The sequence below is a fragment of the Saimiri boliviensis genome, chromosome 2 (assembly GCF_048565385.1).
Source record: "Saimiri boliviensis isolate mSaiBol1 chromosome 2, mSaiBol1.pri, whole genome shotgun sequence".
Classification (NCBI taxonomy): domain Eukaryota; kingdom Metazoa; phylum Chordata; class Mammalia; order Primates; family Cebidae; genus Saimiri; species Saimiri boliviensis.
The window spans coordinates 154,190,966-154,217,747 of NC_133450.1; the positions used below are offsets into that span (position 1 = coordinate 154,190,966).

The 26,782-nt window shown below is 37.3% G+C and overlaps 1 protein-coding gene across 1 annotated transcript in view; it reads right to left on the minus strand.

Annotated features, from left to right (window-relative positions):
- Positions 1–26,782, minus strand: part of PGM5 (phosphoglucomutase 5) — a 181,150-nt gene that overhangs the window by 135,168 nt on the left and 19,200 nt on the right. Inside the window, exons 2-6 of the mRNA XM_003935640.4 lie at positions 24,599–24,761; positions 18,005–18,151; positions 15,043–15,168; positions 10,937–11,127; positions 10,184–10,338 (exon numbers count right to left, since the gene is read on the minus strand). Of these exons, the coding sequence (XP_003935689.1) occupies positions 10,184–10,338; positions 10,937–11,127; positions 15,043–15,168; positions 18,005–18,151; positions 24,599–24,761 (782 nt within the window). The remainder of the gene's footprint in view (positions 1–10,183; positions 10,339–10,936; positions 11,128–15,042; positions 15,169–18,004; positions 18,152–24,598; positions 24,762–26,782) is intronic.

Genomic DNA, 26,782 nt, shown 5'->3' on the forward strand with positions numbered 1-26,782 from the left:
TCTTTAATACAGGCATCAACTCATAAGGAGTTTTCCTTCATGCCAGAATATAAACCCCCAATGCAATCAGGGACTCTAAAAGAACTTGGAACTCCAAATGACAAATTGAATCCTCAGGCGGAAACCTGATCAGAGATGAGATGACTGGATTCCCAGGTCTGGATTCCACCCTCACCTGGGTAGGGCATTTAGCTAGGGGTTGACAAGATTCGTTTTCATTTTTTCCTAGGCTTGGCATCTTACATCCAACTCTAACATAATATTTACTAGAGGATTTCATTGTATTTAATTGATATCTTTTATGCTTCTGGTCATCGGTGTTGTCTATCTCAGATTTAAAACTTAGGCTGCGCCTGGTAGCTCACACCTCTAATCCCAGCACTTTGGGAAGCCAAAGTCAGTGGATCACTTGAAGCCGGGAGTTGGAGACCAACCTCACCAACAGGGCGAAACCCCGTCTCTAGTAAAAATACAAAAAAATCAGCCAGGCACGGTGTCACACACTTGTAATCTCAGCTACTCAGGAATCTGAGACATGAGAATTGCTTGAACCCAGGAGGCAGAGGTTGCAGTGAGCTGAGATTGCACCACTGCACTCCAGCCTAGGTGACAGAGCAAGACTTTGTCTCAGAAAGAAAAACAAAAAACCAAAAAATCTCTAGAAGGAATCATACCTGCTTAACCCACTTCACATAGAATATAAGGGAGAAAACCTACTGAAGCCTGATAAATACTTTTTAGTGCAGCTGCTGCTGATGATCTTACAGCTTCAAGCAGATCCTGAGGCAAAGATGTCAGATTCCAACCTTACCTTGAATTACAGTCAACATTTTCCTGGAAGTCTTAAGTTGAAGCCCGGATTGCTAATTTCAAAGTTTTATTGAACAGTAGTGATGTTCAATGTCAAAATTACAGACATCTTGGGTTGAAATTAATTCTGCCTATCTGATGTTATCTACCACCTTGGGGGTAATATAGGTCTGTGTCCCCACTTCCACCCCTACCCCTACACCAACCCACACAAATGACTTTCGCTTGGAGTACAGTTAGAACTCCTATACTCACAAATAAGGAATGGTGAAGAGATTATGGAGCTTGAGCTGGAAAATCTGGCACCAATATTGACTAATTCATTCTGTGTGACCTTGGGCAATTAACCTCTCAACATCATACTTTTCTGTAAATACAATGTTAATAATAGTGCCTGTCTCAAATACTTCTGAAGCTTTGTATGATAATCAAACAAGATGCTATAACACAGTGGTCCCCAAACTTTTTGGCACCAGGGACTGATTTCATGGAAGACAATTTTTCCACAGACTGAGAGAGGGGGATGATTTGGGGATGATTCAAAAGCATTCCATTTGTAGTGCACCTTCTTTCTATTATTATAATATTGTAATATATAATGAAATAATTATACAACCCACTGTAATGTAGAATCAGTGGGAGCCCTGAGCTTGTTTTCCTGCAACTAGACAGTCCCATCTGGAGATGATGGGAGATGGTGACAGGTCATCAGGCATTAGATTCTCATAAGGAGCATGCAACCTATATCCTTCATATGCCCATCTCACAGTAGGGTTTGCTCTCCTCTGAGACTCTAATGCTGCCGCTAATCTGACAAGAGGTGGGACTCATTCAGTAATGATCACTCACCTCCTGCTATGTGGCCCAGGGTTGGGGAACTCTGCTGTAATATTCACCTGTAAATAAAAATGCCTAACTGAGCACACAAAACTTTCAGGCAGCATCTTGATTCATCTTGTACATCTAACTTAGATACTAATTTTCCCTTAGGATGACAGATAAAGTGGAATCAGTGATATTTAGCAAGCATTTAAGCAGTGTTTTAACAGATCCAGCTCAACACTACCCTAGAAGGTTGGAGCTGAAATCCATTGTAACTTTTTTGGGCGGGAGAGCTACAAAATACATTTTGAAATATAAAGCGCACACAAGAACTACAATGTTCTTTCTCTCCAGAAGTACCTTCGGGCCTAAGATGACTTAGCATTATCCTCCTTCCTTTTATAACATTGTCAAGCACCAAGCTTCTCTGGTGGTTTGACAAAGCACACGGTTCAGAGTTAAGCTGGGCTAAACTACCTTCCTTACATCTTTTATATCACCAATAAATTTGACTAATGACTCTGATATCTGAGAACCTCCAACTCTGTAAGTTATGTCTTTTCTGAAGACAATTTTGCAGGCCATAAATTTATGTCCTGGTTCATCACAAAAAGAAAAGCAGTAGACAGTGATTCCAGAGACAACTGAACTCACCTGAACCTAACCAATGTTTATTGGTGGTCTGGTAAATGCAAACCTCTATGCTGGGAACTAGAGTCAGTCAAAGAGAGCAATGATTCCTGCCCCTAGTCAGAAAAGAAGTTCCAAGAGAGATGTTTTATTTTATTTTTAAATAAATAGAGTTTGATTATTTTTATCACCTTTATCAAGGTATAGTTATAGAAAATAAAATTCATCACTTTTTTTTTTTTTTTTTTTTTTTTGAGAAGGAGTCTCACTCTGTTTCCCAGGCTGGAGTGCAGTGGCAGGATCTCAGCTCACTGCAACCTCTGCCTCTCCGGTTTAAGTGATTCTCCTGCCTTAGCCTTCTGAGTAGCTGGGATTACAGGCTTGCGCCGCCACACCCAGCTAATTTTTGCATTTTTAGTGGAGACAGCGTTTCACCATATTTACCAGGCTGGTCTTTAACTCTTGACCTCAAGTGATCTGCCTGCCTCAGCCTCCCGAAGTGCCAGGATTGCTGGGGTGAGCCACGATTCCTGGCCAGAATTCATTACTTATAAGTGTGCAGTTTCATGAGCCTTGACAAATACGTATGTGTGTGTGTGTGTGTGTGTGTGTGTGTGTGTGTGTGTATTTGCATAACTACCACCGTAATCAAGATATGGAACATTTTTATTAGCTCAAAACATAAACCTCATGCCTCTTTGCAGTAACCAATGGGATTGATTTTTAAATCGAATGCTATTTTAAGTCACAAGGAATAAAAGAGAGAGGTTATTTAACTAAATGGAGCCTCCGAAAACCAAAATTGAGATTAGAGAGGCAGGCCATGAAGTTGATGTTCCCACCAGACAACTACATGCCACATAGTTGAGACTGGGTGGCACCGAGACTCAGTGGCATTGAAACCCCAGCTTAAAGTGGCCTTGAATCCCTAATTACACAGGGTGATGTTAAGAGGCTTCTTTCAGTACTAGATCCATCCGCCACTGGTCAAAGTGACTTGTTTAGACCAAGAAAGGCCACATCAGTGGAAGGGCTGAAAATAGGCTGCTGGACACCCTAAACAATGACAATGCCCTTCCAGAGACAGAATCTGAGTGTCAAAGAGTCCCTAAAAATACAGAAGATAAAAGAGAGCTGACTTCCAAAAAAGGTTCATCTTTCAGTTCTCATGGAAGGGTGATGACGACTGTATATTTTAGCACTTGGGTTACTTAATGCTCATCTAAGTGTTTTTCTGACCAACTCAGCAGAAACACAAGCTGGCTCAGAAAAATTGAACAAAAGATAATTTATCCAGCATTTCCAAGAGGATTTATTCAGTATCTCCAAATTTCCTGCAGTTTATAGTCTTAAGTGTTAACAAGTTATTCCTCTCACTCTACAGTTAGTATGTGAATACTCTTTACTAACTATAGACATGAGATCACTTTCCCATTAGACACCAACTCTTAGAAACACACAATAACAAACTTAAACCAGTCTCAGCCTCCTTTCCAATAGGACAACACACAAACTATAAAGGAAAGCCACGTTATGCATCTTGTAAATGTCTTGGTAATAAATCCAGTCCTCATTCGATTTGCCAGGGCAAGGAATAAACAACCTTGACCTTAAGTTCAGGCTGTGGAGAGTTTTTAATTCTCACCAAGGAAATAACTACCATGCGGTTGCTTCCTTTCATTTCACCTTGATTAAGCTGTATTTCCTAAGAGCATCAGTACTCACATATCATTACTAAAAATCCAACTCATTACAAACTCACCTAAATGTAAATGAAAACCAAAAATCAGGTATAGTTTTATTACTTCCAAAGGAGACTGGGTCACTATGCACCATTCATTTTCTTCTTATTATGTGGGTATGTCTTCTTTTGCAACCAAGTGATAGCATCACCAAATTTCTCTTTCTACAAAAGTCAAAAGAAGCATGTTGATAGCTCACAGTAGTTAACTTTTTGAAATATCTATTGGGATGGAAGGAACATGGTAACAAAGGACTTACTGAGAAGGGGATGCTTGACTCAAGCCATAAAAGATACAGAAGAACAAAGTGGGATGAGGTGGGGCAAAGGGAATACATTTCAGGGACAGAAATGTGTGCTAAGGCACAGAAATGTGAGGGTATTGAATGTAGGGAACTGTAAGCAGCATAACATGCTTAGAGGACAGGATAAGAATGTCACAGGAATGAAGTGTTTATAGTCAGGAGATTACGCATGTCATATAATCAGGAGATGGAATCTCCTGCAGGCATTCAAAGCCCACCAACCAATTTTAAACAAAGGAAGAAAATGCGTGACTTTCTGCTTTAGAACAACCGCCCTTGGGATAGTACAGAAGGTGAAATGAAGAAGTCTAGAGGAAGTGGGAACAGTTTGACTATTACAATAGTCCAAGCAAAAGATCATGAGACCCTAAAGGAGAAGTGAGAATGGAGAAGAAATAATGATTTTGAAACATTTAAGGGATCCCTCTAACAAAACCCAGGGATTAGTGATACATCTGTAATGAGGGAGAATTAGAAGTCCAGGATTATTCCAAGATTTATTATTTAGATAATAGGTGACCCACTCAGAGACTAAAAACAGAAAAAAACAATTTAAGGAAAAATTAGAAAAGTTTCTATTTATACATGTTAAATTCGAGTTGTCTATAAGAGATCTGTCTACTGATATCAATCTGGATATCGAAATCAGAGTAAAATTGTGTCTAAAGATGAAAGATGAAAATTAGAAGTGCCTAAAACTGACATGTGTCTAATATCCTAGGATATCCAAGGAACTTCTGCAAATTCATCAGACTAAAAAGAACCCTAAATAGAAAAAATAAATGGTCAAAGACAGGAATAGGCAATTAACAGAAAAGGAAATTCCCAAATTTCTCAAGCATATGAAGAGATGTCCAAGCTCATTAGTAATGTGAGAAATAAAAAACTAAAATTGCAATGATATGTTACTCTGTAGCTCGTCTACCGGATAAAAATTAGAAAACTAGACAACATAAAGTGTTGGCCTGGATTTGAAGATACAGAAACTTAAAGACTGTTTGGAAAATCAGGCAAGAGATGGGCATTCTGGAGCGCAGTCTGACAACATTTAGTCAAAACTAACCAAATTAAGTATAGACAACCCCTCTGGCCCAACAATCCTGCTTCTGAATACATATGTTAAAGAGACTCTCACACACATCCACAGGGTGCCTGTCCAACATTATTCACTGCAATAGGAAGTGAGAAGCAGTCTGAGTGATCACTGCTGAGGGAATCAAGAGGCAAAATATCATGATATTCTCATGGACAAGTAAGCAGCAGTCAGAAACAACACCCTCAATGGACGTACAGACATTGAGAAGATCTTAATATGTGGTCTTTAGTGGAAAAAAGGTAATAAATTAAATACAATCATTTATAGAGTACTAGTCACATTAAGTAAAAACATATGCAAAAAATATATACACAAACAAAAGGCTACCCAAGAAACATATTTATTTGTGGTTGTCTGTGGTGGGGCAGTCAAACAGAGAGAATAGAAATGCATTATCTTTTTTAAAGTAATCAGAAGTGAGTCTTCCATCAGACCAATTATGAAAGAATTGTTCAATGATGAGTATGATGAACTCAACTCTCTATGCCTGAGGTCCAAAAAAGAAAGAAGAGGATGAGACTAGGACATAAGCAAGTAGAAATTAGCAAAAAGATGAGCCGTTGTGCCAGTTATGCTGGTGGCACTTTGTCACCTTCTACCCCAAAATCCCCACTTCATTAAATGGCCTGTTCTCTTCTCTAGGAGATGGAACTCCATAGGCTGCCATCTGGCTTCCATCATAATTTGCTTATAGGAGGCACCAGCAGGAGGTTGGAGGGTGAGAATAGAGACAAGTTGGGGTATTTCTCCTTCCCTGCCAAGTTCAGCTCCCGTCTGACAGCCCACCTTTCACAACTCCAGATCTCGCTAGACTATGATGACGCTGATCCCTCCCCTGGAGCCTTCTTAGTTCTAGGGATATTAACAGCTTTCTGCTATTGCTGGTGCTAAGGCACCTCCCCATTCCTTCTTGTTGTTGTTGTTGTTATTGTTGTTGTTGTTGTTGCTGTTGTTTGTTTTTGTTTCCTTAACTTCACCCATATCTTAGACCAGGTAATTAAGTCACTATTACTAAATTCTCTTTAGTAAGCCCTCTTTGAGGATGCCATCTCTCTCCCGCCTTGATCCTAACTGAATCAGCTATACAGAGTTTCAGGGCAATAACTTATATGATAAAGGACTTTCTTCTTTTTTTCTTTTATTTTAATATAGGTTACATTTGAACATGTTTATCTGCTAAAGCAAAATAATTCTCAGCATTCTGTATTAGAAGCAATGCATGGGAGACTGAATAATTAGATATTAGCTCACATCACTATCTCTCCCACCACTGTCATCCATCATGACCGACCTGGGAGATGAAACAGCCCAGATCTGAAGGATGCGGTAAGAATCGAGGTCATGGCAGATCCGTAGATACTTGCATACTTGCAGGATTAACAAGGTCTGGATTCCAAAGATGAGAGGAGTATGTTCAAGATAAAGCTATAGTGCATATTATAGATTGGGGGTTGGCAACAAATAGCTGTACACTATATTCTGAGGAGTAAGTGTTTTCACATGTATGGGTATCATTTCTAATCCCAGTATCAGAGTCAGGTCCAGATGCCTGTTTCTGATCTTTGGTCCTTTCCCTAGCAAGAGTCCTTCCCTGAGTCTCCCATCTAAGCAAGATGCTCCATACCCCGCAATGAGTATTGTACCAAGTTCATTTCCCCAGGCTGTGTTACAATTTGTGTTTCTGTTTTCCTTACATGTTATTCTTTGCCTTCCCTCTTAGATGTAAGCACCACCATGGGGACTATCTAGGACATAGGAGGTCCTTAATAAATATTTCTTGAGTGGATACATGGTGAACCATAGGGGTGGCAAAAGAGCAAACAGAGGGTAGATGAGCACTAATCCTTTTACCACCATGTTTATGGGTGGTGGACCTTGGATGGCCTTCCTCACAGTCAAAACATACTTCTTAGATCTGGCTTCTTGGGATGTATTCAAGGATGCTAGCCTTGTTTGAAACTGTAAATATGTCCAGTGAGTAGGGCTTGAGTCTGTGTGTTTGCCTTGTTTTGCACAGTATTCGGCACTGCCCCAAGCACAGATGGGTGCTTCATAAATATTATTGAAGGATGATGACACGAAGGATTATTTAATACCTCCACATGGGGTGGAGATGGACCTCAGGCCACAAACATACTTTGAATGTGTTTTACTTCTGAAATCATTTGAACCAAAATGTGTCAGCAACACAGATTCATCTGTGACCACAAATCAGACACATTTAGAATGACAAAGCCCCAAAAGAATGCCATTTTCCAGGCTGAAACTGTATTATTCTGGGGTAAATGGAATCCTTGTTTTAGTGGCACTGTAAGAGTAGAAATTAAAGACACTGAAAATCTTCCCTTGGGAAACCACAATTATCTGTGAACAATGAAAGTTTGTCTGAATAATTCATCAGCCTCAAGGGTACAGGCCTACCCTTATTCTGGAATCCCAGGAGTTTAGGCAAGTGTGTCATTTAATGGGTCTCAACTCTGTACTCAGTTGTTATTATTCCAGGGCCTGACATTTATGGGCACATTCCTATAATTTTACTAATTTAAAAAAAAAAAAAACAAGCTATATTGGAAACCACTGTCAAGATCAAAATTCTGAAGCTGCATTAATTTTCCCTAGGAAGAAAGAAGCTTATAAAGTGTCCATCATGAGAATCCACCTGGGACCTACACAACAGATCAAATACCCAGAACAAATCACCACGTCAGAACCCCACAGAATTCTGAATCCCAACCAGCAAGCATGAATAATCCTTTTAAATGGTCACTTACATATCAGAACAGGTCCTTTGTGAAATTTCTAAGCAAGGCCTCTGGTTTCTGACTGAAACAGATATTTATAGGGAAGGGGATGGGTAAAGTGAAATCAAGAACTACTGGGAAATTTCCACGAGAAACAAGGACAAATGGTGTTTGTTGTCAAAATAAAACTAGCCACCCCTAGCCATGGTTAGGAAAGTTACTGGCTAGCCCCTGGGGGAGTTGGACAATATTCTCAACTGGTTTATCAGGGACCCTTTTGATCCAATTATAGTTACTGGGCAGACACAGTAATATCCTATTATCAGAAGACCTACTTTCAAATCCTGGGTGAATTTCTAATTCACTGTGTGACCTTGTACAAGTCACTTAAGCTCTCTGATCACTGGTTCAACATCTTTTCTATGGGGAGAGTAATGCCTATCTCAATTATCTCAAGAAATGATTACAAAGATCAAGTGAGATGACAGGTGTACAAATTCTTTCTAAATTATGAGATTCTATATAAATGGAAGGGTTAAATATACCCCCGTATTATTAAATACCCTACATAGCTCTCAGGATCCTATACGACTAAGTTCTCAATTTTTTAAAATGGTCCCATTTTTTGCTTTGTTCCCTATAGTTCTACGGAGTCTTTTTTTTTTTTTTTTTTTTTTAAGGAAGGGTGTAAGCAAATGTAAATGGGAGAAAACATGGAATCACATACCACTCTTTGGTGCTGCTAGGCAAGAATTTTAAATTGAGTTTAGTTCACCATCATGGACTTGATGTCCATATCACCTTAGGGAGACAAATAGAGTGGGAGGCATTCAAAAGGTAGGTGACTCTTCTCCCCTCTAGTAAAGAATACAAGGTCTATTTACAAAAACTAGTACCAGCAAATAATTGGAAAATTAAATTTATAAAACATTTACAATAGCATCAAAATAAAGAAAATACTCACAAATAAATTTAACAAAAATTGTATAAGATCTCTACATTAAAAGTAATGAAATACATGTAAGAGAAATTAAAGAAAACCTAAATAGAGAGAGATACCACATTCATGTATTAGAAGACTCAATATTATTAAAATACAATTCTCCCCAAATGGCTCTATAGATTCAACATAATCCCAATAAAAATCCCAATAGGCTCTGGTAGAAATTGAGATGTTGGTTCTAAAATGAAATAAAATGCAGAGGACCTAGAATATATAATTTTCCTTTAGTTTGGCAAAGAAGAAAAACATGCTGGAAACTGTTTTCAGTGTAATATTTACATAAGAATCAACAGATAGATCAGTGGTACAGAATAGAGAATCCTGAAATAAATCCACATATATATGGTCAACAGATTTTTAATAAAGGTACCAAGGCTATTCAGGGGAAAGAAAAGTCTTTTTTAAAAATAGGATTGGAGCAACTGGATATGGGACATAAGTGAACCTAATAGCGTTAGTTAGAGCCCTACTGAGTGAATCTCTTGTTGGATACTTTCCATATACTGTCTCATTTCATTCTTACAACAAACCTATGAAGTATCATTTTTCTATTTGTACAGAGCCAATAAGGCTATAAGCTAGCATTTGAACATAATATAATCTGACCTCAAAACCCATGCTTTTCCCCTCACTTATACATACATACTTTCAAATTAATAAGTTGTGTTGCTAAACATTTATGTCATATTTACTATGTACCAGGCACCATGTTAAATGTTCTACATGAAACAGCTCATTTGGACTTTATAACAATCCATATGAAGATACTATTATTATCCACATTTTACAGATAAGAAAACTGAGGCACAGAGATTAAATAAGTCTCCTAAATTCCCATGGCTAGTAAGTGGCAGAACAAAGAATTATGCTCAGGCCATCTGATTCTCCAGCTTCTACCCAGTACACTATACCATGTTGCCATGCTTTCAGCACATTCCCAGATGGAGCAGGGGAGAACGAGTCCCAGCAACCAACAAAGGAGACATCAATGTCAGAATCTACCATAAAGTTTTTCACAGTGACATCCTTGCTTACCTGTCCAGGGCTGTGCTGGTTGGCATGCTCCTCCCAAATCCACGGATCCCCATCTGACGGAAATAAGGAATGCAAGACAGGTTGGCAGCAATGATGGCCAGGGAGTCAGAAGGGCTCACAAAGAAGCCATTTTGGCCTAGGATCATATAACGGTCCTGTAGGAAGGAATGTGTGAAAATGATCAGACCGAAGCATCTGCTGCTAGCAGCCCATTCCCATAATCATCAGAATCCACTTTACTGCCATCTTACATTTAACAACCTAACAACTTGAATTAGGCCAAAGAGAGCATGGGAAATATTCTCTAAATCCCTGAGTATCAAGGGCCCAGAATCTTGACACATCAGGAATATGTTGCACCTGTTGAAATGTGGATGACTACCTCAAGCTTTAGAGGCCACCAAATACTTAATTCTTTCTTTCTCCTAAATGTAATAGAGAACAATGTTCTTGCAGAAATAGCTAATTTCTTAACATGGTGCTTTCCACAACACCAGCCATAAATAAAGATTTATTGAATAATATATATTTTTAAATAAACAACCTTTTTATGCCATAATGTAAATCTGGAACAAAAAAAGTAATCACTATTTAATTGCAATACTTAGCCATTAAACAGAAGAGCAGATGCAAAGCCAGTTAGGGCACATATGTCCCATACATGTTAGCTCCAGATGTGTTCATTCTCTGCTTTCTAGTGTATGGGTCATTATATGGTCAAAGGGTCAGCAGAAAGAGAGCTTTCCTACTTACCCCATCAGCATCAAATGCAGCTCCAAATCCATATTCTCCTCCTTTCATGGCTTCCAGAAGAGTCGTTGCATATGTCAGGTTTGGGTCAGGATGCTGCCCTCCAAAGTCTTCCAGAGGAACACAGTTTATTGCAGAATTGGCTGGGGCCCCCAGCTCATCACACAGAACTTTTCTCACATAAGGTCCCATAACTAAAAATAGATACACAGCAATGTGAAATACTTGCAGAACCTTCTCCCCAGAGTATTTTCTCCTGAATAGTATAGGAGACACCATTTAAAAACCCAGAAGAAAAAGATAAATTTACAGGCTTTTTAAAGACACAATATAAAACAATATTTGCTTTAACTGCTATTTATTGAGCATCTACTATGTGGCAGTTACTGTGTTAGGAATACTCAAGATGTATTCAATCATCTAGTTACAGAAATTTTTTCTCCTAAACTTCTCTAAAATGTTGCCAGAAAGAAATCAGCTACGTAATAATGAATCACTTTTGCTTTTCATGTTTGAAAAGATTTAGCTGAATATACTCAAAAGCATTAAAGGGCTCTAGCAATGTTCTTTGTCTCTGCAATCATCTGGACTCTGCCAAGTATATAATTAAACACTATAAGCCATTGAAGCATATAAAAACAAGCACATTTTACCAAAATCAATGCCAAGGAATAGTATTTTCCAGTTCAATGAACATTATGAAGTTCCTAACATGGAACTGCTCTGCTAGGAAATGAAGGGATCATATTGAAGGGACATAAAGCATACAGTTTCTACATTCCTGGACTTGTAATCTAGTAGTGGGATGAATCAAAGCTGCAGATCAATGACTGCAGTGGTAGGACCAAACAAGGCACGTTGATGAAATAATCATATCCAATGGCTTAAGAGAAGCAATAGCCACACATAAGACTTGAAGGAAGAAGCAGCATTTCTGGCAGAACTTGAAGGAATAATATAAAGTTGACAAGCATTTCAGTTTGAAGTGGGAAGCCCATCTAAACAGAAGGCACATTATGAGCAAGTGAACAGAGCCTGAGGTACAACACAAGGCACATTTGGGGAACAGCCCATAATCCTCCTAGCTGAAATGTCTGAGACATATTGCTTTCCACTTATTTTCCACCAATACAGCACACAATCATCTAATAGTGAACGTCTACTGATTGTGCCTTCCCAGCACACATTTCCCCTTCCTCTGGATACAGCATTTGGGATTTCTATTGGAGAAATACTATCTTCCCCATCTCAGTTCATGGGGTTGGGTATGGCTAAATTCCACTTCCCTAGGGCTAAGGAGGTGACCTAGGTCTGCTCAATCTGACCTAGGCCCTCCATCTCCTAGACAGATTAATTGATCCAAAGGTGGATATACAATTTAAGCCAGGCAATGAGGCTGAAGCCCAGAAACATTGCTCATACTATTTGGAAAAAGAAGCAAAGCTAATTTTCCTGTAAGCCAGATAATGCTAAGGCAAGAACCTGAAAGTTTTTTTCCTGAGGAATATGATCAGCCCAACAAGAAAGAACAGAACAGCCTAGGCAGAAGCCTTTAGAATAAAGACCCTAGCAGGCTCAGAGCCCCCAGCAGGTTTTCAGTGCCTCATTCCTAAATGTACCAGAAAGCCATGAATCATCAACATTTTGAGGAATGTATTTAAGATAAGGTAAACATAAACAAAAAGTAAAGAGAAATCTGGAAGAAACAGAAATTATACAGGGAGAAGAAAACTTTTAAAAATATATTAGTAATATCCTAATAGAGATTAACCAGACAGAGTAGAATAGCTAAAATGGCAAAGGCTGACAGTACCAAGTACTGGTGAAGATACAGATAAGCTGGAGCCCTCATACATTGCCAGTGGTGCAAATGGTGCAGGTATTTTGGAAAATGGTTTGGCCATTTCTTATAAAGGTAAATATACATGTATCATATGACTCAGGAATCCCATTCCTAGATGTTTACCCAAGGCAAATGAAAACATACAGACTTGTTCATGAATGTTCACAGTATCTTTCTTTGTAATAGCTAACAGCTCGAAGAAAAAGAAACCTAATTTTCATCAACCAGTGCGTCCATAAACAAATTGTGGTATATCAACAACATAATAAAATCATACTCAGCAGTAACAAGCAACAACTACTGATACATGCAGCACCAAGAACGTATCTCAAAATCCTTAGGCTGAGTGAGAGAAGCTTGAAACAAAAGGCAACATGTTGTATGCTTCCATTTGTATAACTTTCTGGAAAATGCAAAACTATGGGGGCAGAAAGCAGATGAGTAGTTGCCAAGGGCTGAGGATAAGGGGAGAGGTTTGACTACAAAGGGCTGCAAAAAACTATCTGGGGTGGTGGGAATGTTCTATCTTGATTGTGATAGTGGTTACATGACTGTATATGTAACCACTGCATATGTATATGTATACAGTTTGATAAGGTTTGACCAACCAGGAGTGAGTTTTACTGTATATAAATTATACCTCAGTATACCTAAGTTTAAAAAGATATAGTATCCATGAAACATAACTAGGATGCTATTTTTAAAAGAGAGAATCTTTGGAACGTACAAACAAAAGTTTTGGGAAATTAAAAATATAATGGTAAAACTGAAAATCCTAATGGAAGAACTGGAAGATAAAGTCAAGGAAATTTCCCAGAAAGTAGAACAAAACAAAGAGATAAAAAATTGGGAAGGAGAAGGGGAAATTGAATAATTAAAGGATCAGTTCAACAGGAACAATAACCAGAATGGTTACTAAATAGTAATTCAAAAATTTTCCAGAATTAAAGGGCACAAGTGTTCAGACTGCAAGCGTCCATCAGGTGTTCAACATAATAGAGATAGAGTCCCACAGTGAGATCCATTATTGTAAAACAAAGGAACACCGAAGGCACGTCAAAGGTTCTAAAAGCTTCCAGAGAAAAAATCGGAAACACAATGGATTAAAACTCAGAACAGCACTGGATTTCTCAAGTTCAATATAATATCTATAACACAGTGGAGCAATGTCCTCAAACTTCTGAAGGAAAATAATATCCAACTTAGATTTCCATATCAAACAAATATTAATCAAGAGTGAGTACAGAATAAAAGACCTTTTCAGATATACAATGACTCAGAATATTTACCTACTATGAGCTTTCTCTCACTGAGTTCTTGGAGAATGTGTTCCTCCGAATTGTAAGAATAAATCAAGGTGGCAGACAAAGAAACCAGTAAATAGGACATTTAACCTAAGATATGTGTAAAAACAATGCTACCATGATGATAAAGGGAGATTCCATGCTGACAACATGTTCAGAGAGCAACCAGTGCAGAGTGGGGCAGACCAAAGCCTCCAGGAAAATGAAGCGAAGGAAGATTTAGACACTAAGGGAGAGCTTGAGGATTAAGAGTGGTAAATACACTTGATTAAAACCAAGCAATGAGAAAACAAGGCAATTGCTATTTCCAAGGAAATCAAAAAGCTGTACTGTAAAGGAAATATAATTCTAGCATATTGCATGGCTCAGCAGCGATTTGGTAATGCAAACACTAGATATTGATCTTGCCAAACTGATGATCTAATTAAGGAAGTATGCTTGGATTTGGTGGGTGGAGAGGGTGAAAAAGAGCTACAGCTCCAGTTTTTATAGTATGAATTCAGTAATGCTCAAAACTGAAAAATCAATAATGGTCTGTATATTCGTAATATTTAATGATAGGGAGATAAATATAAAAAAGAAAGGGCTGAAAAAAATGAAAAAGTGTAACTGGAAGGTAAGAAATTGGGGAAAGACAGGAGTTGCGTAAGATTCTTTTCATAATAAATCTTGACTATTTACTTGACTGTTTATGCCATGCATATGATTAAATAAATAACAGTTTTACTATACTCCACATTCATACATGCATAGCCTCAAACTCATTTGTTCAACTTTTGTTTTCATTTACATTGAAAGACAGAAATGAGCCCTGAAGTTTTCCAGAGCATTCCAAATATCTGAACACACACATGTTGTATGAATATCTATGAATCCAATTTTCCTCTTAACCTCCAAAACCCAACATGTGTAGAGGTCTCAGTATTTCTTGCCTCCTGATTTGGAGAAAATCATGAACTTACCTCCATGCATCGCATCAACTCGAATCTTCAATTGGCTGGGCCCAGTCAGCAAACTCTTGATGGCATGAAAGTCAAAGACAGTCCGAAGGAGGTTGAGATAGATATCCACTGGGTCCACTATCTCCACTAAAGACAGAAAAACAAAGGAAAATGTCATTGACTGTACCCATGAAAGATGCTTGGAAGCATAAAAAGAATCACTACCTTAGCAGTATGAAATTTTGATCATAAGCCCATCATATCCCCACACATGATATGGGAAGTAAAGTGCCCATCTGTTGACAAAAATCACAAATCAAGGCACAATCAAGATACAACAAACTTTTCAGGTGCTCAATGAGTGTAAATGATACCAGCTATAAATTCTTCTTTGTAAGGAAAAAATCAACCACAAGAATATATTAAGATAAAAATGTGCCCTGTCACTCCTGCCCTCACTTCCCCTCCCCCCAAAAATGCACACAGCACACATCTCAATGCTTAGAGGCATTTTAGCATATCCAGTTGCCTTTCCTGTGGGGACTCGCCAAAGACTGACTCAGCTAGTATGAAGCAAATCAGCAAGTGACCTCAGTAGTGACCCCTATTTTCCAAATGCCATTGTTCCTACAAGATTCAAGTGCAGAATCGGTGATGAATATATTCCTGAGTTTGCATGAAACGTCTTTCATGCCCAAACTGGCACCCAATTTACAAGTGAATGGCAAATATCTAGAAATTCTCATTAAACACAAATGCCTCCAGTTTCTAGTACTATCCAGTAACCAGGAATCCAAAAAGTTTTATTCATTTCTTTGGCATACCAAAAAGCCCAGAATACATTACATTTTTCATACTTGTCAATCAGTATATAATTAATGCTCAGAAAGTACTTTCCCAAGAAGTAGTAAATATTCTTTAGGTGCTAAAATTTGTCCAGGAGCCCTGCTTTTTAAATTCATAGCTGAAGTTTGAAACTTATGTATATTGCTTTCAAATTTTTCAAATACATACTACTTTGGAACCCTGAAATACTTTCAAACTTGCACTAAAGATATCACCAAAGATAGTCCACTTTCAGTAATTTTTAGTAAATCCAGGTGTGATATTTAATGGATGACACCTTAATATGCTATATGATATTATCCCTTCATCTGGCCAAATACATATCTAAAAAGATATTTTCTTACACTTAAGTCAACGTAATCTATGTGTCCCTTCAAATATAATTATATTTGTAACATGGATACTTTTTAATTATCTTTTCACATGAGAATAATCCATAAAGTAATTAAAGTGCACACCTAACAATGGTTAAAATAGTAAATTTTGTTTTGTATATTTTGACACCATAAAAAATTAATCTGTAGGCAAAAAGGTTATACCCTGAGTACTTGGAAAGTTTTACTCAGTCTGCATTATAGGATACTATTTTTTGACAATTTCTGGTTCTTCAGTTCTTGAACCAATTGCCTAAATACATTTGGTATTTACAGTAGACAACATACAGTACCAAACAAATACGAAAAAGAAGAGAGCAAGAAGTCAGTAAAAATTGAAAATTCACATCAAATAGTTCTTGCTCGTGACACTTTAAAGTGAAATGCAAAGGACTTCCTTGTTTTCAATTAACGCAAGCTTTACTTAACACTTGAACCAGTGAGACTATAGCACATAAATTATCCCAAACGGTTATCTCCAAATCCTTGGAAGCCAGGGAATCCCTCCACCCACATCCTGGAATCGCTAAAATTTTAAAACCTCACGCAAATAGCAATGTGGCTGCCGCAATGAGCCTGAATGAGAGCTCATGAAGATTCGAGTCTCTTGGACAACCACAAAAATTGTGAAGATACCAAAAATAAGCCCAGTCCTTCTAAGCATATGTAATCAGCATATTGAAATAATTTTAGCTTAATATAACGTATCCCTTGTCTTCAACTGTCCAGCCATCCCATGTGTGTGCATGTATATGCCTGAGCATTCTCCCAGCCAGGTTAACAAAAGCAGGCACTGTTGCTTCCAGTGAGCATCATGGCTCTCTATAAATTTCTGCTCACTACCTAAGCAAACAACTGACTCAAAACTTCTCAAGAAAGATTTGGTAACATTGGGCCAATACTGTCACCCCACACAATCCATTTTAAGCTTTTCTCTGTCTCCAAAATATCACATGGACTTGAACCAGGTATTTCATCTTTTTGACTAAGTTAAATACTTCTAAAATACTTCTATTTAACAGAAACTGTAGTCAAGCTTATAGGAACACTAAAAAAGAAAAACATGTTAGATCTATTGCTATTACATGCCTTCTAGGAAAGAACAATAGGCTAAAACACGAGGGGAAAAATGATGTGCACATAGACGGTATTAATGTTGTCATTATACGGTTTAAAATTAATCTATAAAATAAAAAGCTATTTTCTGGGTACTGTAGAAGTTATATTTGCTTTACAATATAAGATACTATTTTTGACAATATCATTTGGTTCTTTAATTTTTGTATCACTTGCCTAAATATATTTGGTAGTTACTGAATTCCTTTGTCAAATCTCCTAACACAGTTCTTGGTATAGGGCAGGTGATCAATAATTATGCATTCAATAAGTTGATACATAACCCCATTGACTTGTTATATTTCTTCTTAAATAGCTAAGGCATTCCAGCGTCTTCACCTTAACTGCTTAGACAAGTTTTGGCAATTTACAGCCCATTCTTGGAATGCTATAATGGAGTCAACCATAAAACTTTTCCCATGTTGAAAATGGTATCAAGTTTGGTAAGCAGTTTTTGAAAGTTTCCAGTTCTCTCTGGGCTGCTCTCATGTCTTCTCTCTACACCATGTTCAATTTACACATATTTATCAAGAGCCACCCCTGAGGTTGACAATGCAATAGTTTTTATGAGTGTACTTCCCTACAGAAACCAGTGAGCCCCATCCACGTGGTTACTCTGACTTGTTCAAATAAAATCTCTCTGTTACCTCTGAATGGTTTGAATTTATTCTCTAGATCAAATTCTTGTCTTCCTAGTCGAGATAGGTCAATTCGGAGATCAGGACATATAGCATACTCCTCAATTGTTTTGCTGATCTGGTAGATTTTGTCTGAGACAACATCTGGTGCAGGACCTAAAATTTGAACACCAAATATACATGTTTTTAAAAGTCTCATGAATTGCAAACAGAGAAATGTTACCATCCTCCTCCACCAGGCAGAGCAAGATTCATTTGTTCTCTAAACAATGATCAATGGTTCACAGTTCAATTAGCCTTGATATTTTTTACACTGTACTCATCCACTATGGGGGAAATTTGGTCAGCCTCACCTGTCCTGTGTAGACTAACAACCCATATGTTTGTTTGTTTGCTTTAATCCACTTCTAAGCAATGACACATCTTTCCTAAAAATAGTTTCACACCTGCCAGGGAGACCCAGTTACATAATCAGCTTTATTCAGGCTATGAGACACAAACAGGATATGCATTTGACAGAAGTGAGGGATTCCAGATTTACACTGCAGTTTCGTTTCCCCAGTGCACCTAGAGGAAACTATGCTTTCTATTCCTAGCTCTGCTGCCTAATTGATGTGTGAGCTTAGCAGGGTAAGTTAATTGTTTTCCCCAACTCGCAATCTCTAGTCACTTCCCAGTTTCTAAAACGAAGCTCAACTAAAAATACATGATGCATTTCCTCAGAAAGTCAAATTGACAAGCAGTATTAGACTTAAATAAATTAAACACGAAATCAATACTTGTTCACCTTTTGGGGTTTTGCTCTTTTTTACTTTGTATATCTTAATGCAAGCCATTTTAGTTTGTTTGTTTTTTTTGCGGGGGGTGGGGTTGAAACAAGGTTGGGAAACAAGTAAGTAGAGTTAAAAATATAAGGTATAAATGAGAGATAGCTTTCTGTATGAATCTTACTTATCAACTATACTGTAACTTTCTACTGAACAAAGATTGTTTCTTGATTTTTTAAATATCTTAATCCATAGAACTGCACTGCCAATACAATAGTTAAAAGCCATATTTTGTTGTTGAGCACTTTAAATGTGGCTAGTCAAGTTGAGGTGTGCTTCAATTGTAAATGCACACCAAATTTTGAACAGTTAATAGAAAAATGTAGTAGATTGAATTAATAATTTTTATATTGATGATGTGGTATAATAAATTGTAGATATGGTAGGTTAAATAAAATACTTTGTGAATTTCACTTGTTTTAGATCTCTTTTTTTTTTTCTTCTGGAGATGGAGTCTCGCTCTGTCTCCCAGGCTGGAGTGCAAGGGCACAGTCTTGGCTCACTGCAATCTCTGCCTCCCAACTTCAAGCGATTCTCCTGCCACCATGCCCAGCTAATTTTTGTGTTTTTTAGTAGAGACGGAAGTTTCACTATGTTGGCCAGGCTGGTCTCGAACTCCTGACCTCGTGATCTGCCTGCCTCAGCCTCCCAAAGTGCTGGGATTACAGGTGTGATCCACTGCGATGGGCTGAATTTCACTTTTTTTTAATGTGGCTACTAAAAAATTTAAAGTATGTATGTGACTCACAATATTTTCCTGTTGGACAGCACTGCCTTAGAGTGTAGCACCATCACTATATCCCAATAAATGCTCACAAAAAAGAATAGCAAGTGTCCTATTGTAGTAAGTGGGAGAGAAGACAGCTCAGAAGAGTTTACCAACAATGTTCTTGTTGTGTAGGAAAAGTGAAGACCTCAAAGAAATAAACATAGCCCTTTGCTTCACTCCTTACCATATTTTACCCTTCACAAAACTTAAAGAATAGGTAGTCGTTTAGTTTTTGCATTATTTTGTGCTTGCTAGATTACAATGCACGAATATCTCCCTACACCCCAGGCACCACACTGTGTTCTTTGGCTGTGTCCATCATTTTCAAGTCCCTGAATTTTAATACCAAAGCATACTGGTTTCCAAAAGTAAAATAAGTACTGTCTCTCTAGATAAATGTCTATGATGCCATTCAGCCATCCATGTTGATAACTTCAGAGTTCACCAACAACTTCTGAATTCCTTGTCAATTTCCAAGTTCCTTGATATCGTCCACTCGACTTCCATCATATGCACCCCAAAACTATGTACAATTATAATATGTATTAAAATGAATGTTTTTTAAAGGTTATGGCAAATCTATAGGCACTCATATGAAAACAAATTTTAAAATGTTAACAAAGGAATATCCAAACAGAGATTTTAAAGTGCATAAAATAAATAAATGAAAAATGGAAAAGCTAAAAAGCGTTTTAACTTGCTGTAGACCCATTTATTTGTTTTTGCTTTTGTATCCTGAGCTTTTGATGTGATATCCAAGAAATCACTGCCAAGGCCAATGTCGATTAACTTTTTCCCTGTGTTCTCTTCTAGGAGTTTTATGGTTTCAGATCTTAAACATTTAGGTCTTTTATTCGTTTTGAGTTTATTTCTGTGTATAGTGTAAGATAAGGGTCCAATTTCATTCTTTTGCATTTTTGTTTTCCCAGCCATCATTTACTGAAGCAGTTTTGTTTTTTTCTTTCTCCCATATGTCCTCTTGGTTCCCTGGTTCAAAATTAGTTGACTATGTATGTTTTGATTTATTTCTGGGCTCTTTATTCTGTTCCAATGGTCTATGTTTCTGTTTTTATGCCAGGACCATAGTGTTTTGATTACTTTAGCTTTATAATGTAATTTTAAATTAGCAAGTGTGGTACCTCCAACTTTTTTTTTCCTCAGCATTACTTTGTGGTTTTTTTTTTTTTTGTGGCTCCATACAAATTTTAGTATTGTTTGTACATTTCCATGAAGGATGTTATTGGAATTTTGATAGGGGTTGTGTTAAATCTGTATATTGTTTTGGGTAGTGTGAATGTTTTTATAATATTAGTGCTTTTGTTCCATGATCCATGAGCACAGGATATCTTTCCATTTATTTGCATCTTGTTCAATCTCTTTCATCAATCTTTCATAGTTTTCAATCTACAAATCTTTCACCTCCTTGAATAAATTTGTTTCTAAGTATTTTGTGATGTTATCATAAATGGGATTCTTTTCTTCATTCTTTTCAGCTGGGTCATTGTTTATGTATAGAAATGCTACTGATGTTTGTATGTTGATTTTATATACTACAACTTACTGAATTCATTTATCAGTTCTAAAAGAGAGAGAGAGAGAGAAAGAGAGTGCATGTGTGTGTGTATGTGTGTGTGTGTGTGTGTGTGTGAGAGAGTGAGAGAGAGAGAGAGAGAGAGAGAGATCTTTGGGATTTTCTATATATAGAAATCCCAAATCCCTATATATGACATGATCTACATATAGGATCATGTCATCTGTAAATAGAGATAATTTTACTTCTTCCTTTCCAATTTGGATGATTTTATTTATTTTTCTTGTCTGATTGCTCTTGCTAGTACTTCCAATACTATGTTAAATAGAAATAGCAAGAGTGGGCATCCCTGCCATGTACTAGATTGTGGAAAAGTTTTCAGTTCTTCCCAGTTGATTATGATGTGAGCTGTTGGTTTCTCATAAATGGCCTTTATTATGTAGAGAAACTTTCCTTCTATACCTAAAATGTTAAGAGTTTTTGTCAAGAAAGAATGCTGAACTTTGTCAAATGCCTTTCCTGCACCAATTGAGATGATCATGTGGTTTTTATCTTTTATTCTGTTAAGCCAGTTTTTGCATGTCAGGGATAAATCCCACTTGGTCATGATGCATAATTTCTTAGATGTGTTGCTGAATTTGGTTTTCATCAATATTTATCAGAGATATTGGCCTGAAGTTTTATTTTCTTACCATATGTTGCCTGGCTTAGGTATCAAGGTGATGCTGGCCTCATAAATTGTGTTTGGAAGTATTCCCCATAGCTCTAATTTTTGGAAGAGTCTAACAAGTATAGGTAATAATTATCTTTGAATGTTTGATAAAATTCAGCCATGAAGCCATCTGGTCCTAGGCTTTTCTATTTTGGAAAGTTTTTCATCACTTTTTCAACTTCTTTATTTGTTGTTGGAGTGTTTAAACTTTCTGTTTCTTCCCAATTCAATCTTGACAGGTTATTTTTTCTAGAAATTTATCCATTTCTTCTAGGTTCTCAATTTGTTAGCATAAAATTGTTCATCATAATCCCTTATGATCATTTTTATTTCTGAGGTATCTATTGCAATGTCTCAGCTTTCATTTCTGATTTTATTTATTTGAGTCTGCTTTTTTTAGTCAGTCTAGCTAGGAGTTTGTAGATTTTGTTTATTTTTTTTCAAAGAACCAACCTTTGATTTTATTTATGTTTTCTATAGTTAATCTATACTACATTTTATTTACTTCTGTTCTAATCTTCATTATTTCCTTCCTTTGGCTCGCTTTGGGCTTAGTTTGTTCTTGCTTTAGCTCCTTGAGGTATAATCTTAGTCTATTTATTTATATCTTTTTCCTTTCTTAATGTAGGCATTTCTTGCTATAAACTTCTCTCTTAGAACTGACTTTGCTGCATACTGTAGGTTTTGATACATTGTATTTTCATCGTCATTAATCTCAAAATATTTTTTAATTTCCCTCTTGATTTCTTCTTTGACCCATCTTTGACCCATCAGTTCTTCATAAACATGTTGTTTAATTTCCACGTATTTGCAAATTTTCCAAGTTTCCTCCAGTTACTGATTTTTTGCTTCATATTATTGTTGTTAGAAATAATACTAGACGTGATTTTAATCTTTTTGAATTTGTTAAGATTTATTTTGTGGCCTAACATATAGTCTATCCTGGAGAATGTTCCATGTATGCTAGAGAAAAATGTATATTCTGCTGCTGTTGGATGAAAAGTTCCATATAGGTCTAGTAGGTCCATTTGGTCTAAACTGTAGTTCAAATTTAGCGTTGTCTTGTTAATTTTTTTGGCTGGTTGATCTCTCCATTGTTGCAAGTGAGGTACTGAAGTCCCCAACTATTGTTATTTTGCTTTATTTCTTCCTTCATGTCCATTATTATTTGCTTTACATATTTAAGTGCTTCCATGTTGGATGCATATATATTTACAATTGTTAGGTCCTCTTGATAAGTTGACCACTGTATCATTAAATGATATCATTAAATCCATGACCTTCTTTGTCTCTTGGAACAGCTTTTTACTGAAGTCTGTTTTATCTGATATAAGTATAGGCATCCCTGCTCTCTTTTGGTAACTCTTTTCATGGAATACCTCCTTCTATCCCTTCACTTTCAGTATATGCCTATTCTTAAAGTTAAAATGGATCTCTTGTAGGCAGCATCTAGTTGGATCTTGTTTTTAAGCCACTCAGCCACGCTATATCTTTTGACTGGAGAGTTCAATCCATGTATAAGCATGGTTATTATTGATAGGTAAAGACTTACTCCTGCCATTTTGCTAATTGTTTTCTGGTTATTTTATAGATAATTTGTTCCCGTCTTCCTCCATTGTTGTCTAACTTTGTGGTTTGGTGGTTTAGTTTTCTTCTTTGTGATTACAATGTTGTGTTTTTTTAAATATTTAACATAAATACACTTTTTTATTTGGATAATATGTAAAATGTCTGCAAGGAGGGAGAGATAATAAGTTTTCCCTTCAGAATGCACTGTTTTGCCTGGGATCAGGAATAATTTATAATGATAACTGTTGCTGGTTAAAATTTGGCTCCTACCCATATTCATGCAAACTCAGTGTTCTAGATTAAAAGAGATTTAAGAGACTTGCCAAGCAAATACATCGTCCTTAGATGTATCCTGGTTTGAATAAAACAGCTATAAATAATAACATTTTGGGGATTCCTGAAAATTCTGACTATAGTTTTCAGGTGGTATCAGAGAATTAGTGTTATTATTGTTAGGTATGTTAATATGGTCAAGCAGCAATATGTCTTTCTTTTTAAGAGATACAGACAAAAATATTTAGGTGTGAAATGTCCTCATGCTGTAATTTGTCTTAAAATTCTTCAGAAAAAAAAAGATAAGCAAAATAGAAAAACAAGATAGTGAGTACATGTTATCTATTTATTCATCTTATTTTTTTTGTGTATCCAATTTTTGAAAGAATTTTACCCCTATACATATATCCCACCCCTTCCACTAAGAACTCCAAAACTGTACATTGCTGTAAATATAAGAAAAAGTGAAATAATTCTATGATTTTGAGAGAAAATCAACACTGTAGGAAAAAGCCCAGGATTTGGGCTAAAAATCATTAGTCTGACCCTGATCAACCCTGTGGCCTTCAGCAGTAACTGAGCCTCTCAGGGCTTTGATTTGTTCTTCTGTAAAATGAGGGGAAGTGTCTAAATAACCTTCAGGGGGTGTTTTAATATTAAAATTCTGAGTCCTTCCACATCAGATAAGCATCAACTATTCAGTTGTTTGTGCTGAGGAGTACAGGGGACCAGGGGACCACTCAAATGGGTTCATAAGCCCATTATGCCACTTCCTTGTTGGATCACCTTGGGCTTCTCACTAAAGTTTTCTGAGCCAGATCCTCTCCACCTTGCTTGTCTATCATCAAAGGGTCACTGTAAGACTATAATAATGTAAGAGGAATGAAATCATGATTATTAAGGCATATTCTGAACTACATACCTCCATTGGCAACATTAAACTTCACTCCAAACTCTCCCCCTGGTCCTCCAGGGCAGTGGCTGGCTGTTAGGATGATTCCACCAGCTGCCTTGATCTTCCTGATAATGCAGGAGACCGCAGGTGTCGACAAGATGCCATTCTGTCCAATAATCAGTCGTCCAATCTAAACCATCCAAAACAAAATCAATCCAGTTGTATGGGATTAAAGGAAAGTGCTCCAGGCTCTGTTAACATATAATCAATCACTTGATAAAAGAAACAGAGTGGGCTTTAGATTAGGGGAGGCAGGGTAGGGGTAATGCTCACATTGTCTCTCTTATCTAATGTCTCTAAAACCATTTGGAGCACCCACATCTAGTAGTCAATTATTAATCTGTAAATAGGATATGGCCTATTGATCTTCAGTAGTTTGAAACATCTGCTTTTGATAACTAAGGGGTTAGCTTGAATCACACAACAAGTTCTTAGTTTCATACTGATTCAGAAACTATGCATGTGAGCATGCTAGAGATTACAAGAAAAAAGAAATGGAGTGCTTCTCTGCTTCCTCTAAGTTAGAACAAGCTCAGACTAGAGCAAGTGGAAGGGGCCTGATTTACTACAACCTCATCCTCTGAAGGCATATTTTAACTGTCCTCTTTCAGGAATGGCTGTTCTGCTGAAGGTAGAAATTCTCCTTCTGCTGTTAAGTGACAGCATGTTCTGTGACATTGGAGAATTTACTCAGTCATGCTAAACTGAGATCTGGAGGTCATCCATGGATGCAGCCAGATTCTTTCTATAGCTACAAAACTGACTTTTTAAAAAGGCAGCAACACAGCCCTGAAGAACATTTATTGCCACACTTTGTTTTAAAATCGGATTCAATATCATCCAACCTAGTAGTTCTCAATATTTCTACAAAACAGAATCACTTATGAAGCTTTTTAAAATCCCAGTACTCAGACTGCATTCCAGACAGATTATATTGCAATCCCTGGAGTAAAGCCAAGCATTTGTAGTTTTAAAGCTCCACAGGTGATGCCAATGTTCAGCCAAGCTCGTTATTCAAGCCCCCTTGTTACTCAAAGGGCTGGAAGCATGGACATCACCTGAAAGCTTGACGGAAATGCAGAACCTCAACTGGGCGTGGTGGCTTACACCTGAAATCCCAGCACTTTGGGAGGCTGAGGCAGGCAGATCACCGGAGATCCAGAGTTCAAGACCAGCCTGCCCAACATGGTGAAACCCTATCTCTACTAGAAATTAAAAAAATCAGTCAAGCATGGGGGCGCATACCTATAGTCCCAGCTACTCGGGAGGCTGAAGAGGGAGAATTGCTTGAACCTGGGAGGCAAAGGTTGCAGTGAGCCAAGATCGTGCCACTGCACTCCAGTCTCTGTGGCAGAGCGAGACTCTGTCTCAAAAAAGAAAAAAAAGAAAGAAAAGAAAAAGAAGAGCAGAACCTCAAGGCCCACCCAAGGCCTACCGAACAAGAATCTGTATTTTAACAAGCTCTTCTCTCTTCCCAGATAATTCATTCAGTAAGTACTGATATAACCCACAAGCCAAGACAAACTTTGACATACAGTCCAACAGCAAAGTTGCCCTGACACCATCATTGCTAGAGGTCAGTCACTGACCAAATATAACAATCAGGGAGATCAGGGGAAAAAGAGATACAAGAGATTAAAAAACACATGCACACCCAGACACAAGCTCAAAAACAAAGCAGACTTGGGATGATTTAGTATGGAAATCTACAAGATCCCCAGGGTAAATATTTTCAAGTAGAGGAGACAGATTATAAACAAGCAATGATAATAATAGTTACTAGTGGGGTACATATTAGAAAGGAATTCGACTGCTGTAATAGAGAAGGAGTGTCAATTTTAATAATAACATAATAATGACAGCTAAGGGAGTTAGATTTTATTCGAAGCACAATGGGAATTCATTGAAAGATTTCAAACAGTGGAAGTGACCTGACTGCATTTTTAAACATCATGGGCTGAGCAGCCCAAATGGTCCTCTTAAAAAGTAAGTCACATCAAGTCACTAAAACATTCTAATAGCTTTCCTTGTCCCCCACCAACCCAAAACAAAGCCAAAGTCTTCATCATAGTCTACAAGGCCCCACATAATCTGACCCCTTCACCTACCATTCTCCACTGCCCTCCCTCTTCTGTTCCAGCCACAAAGGAA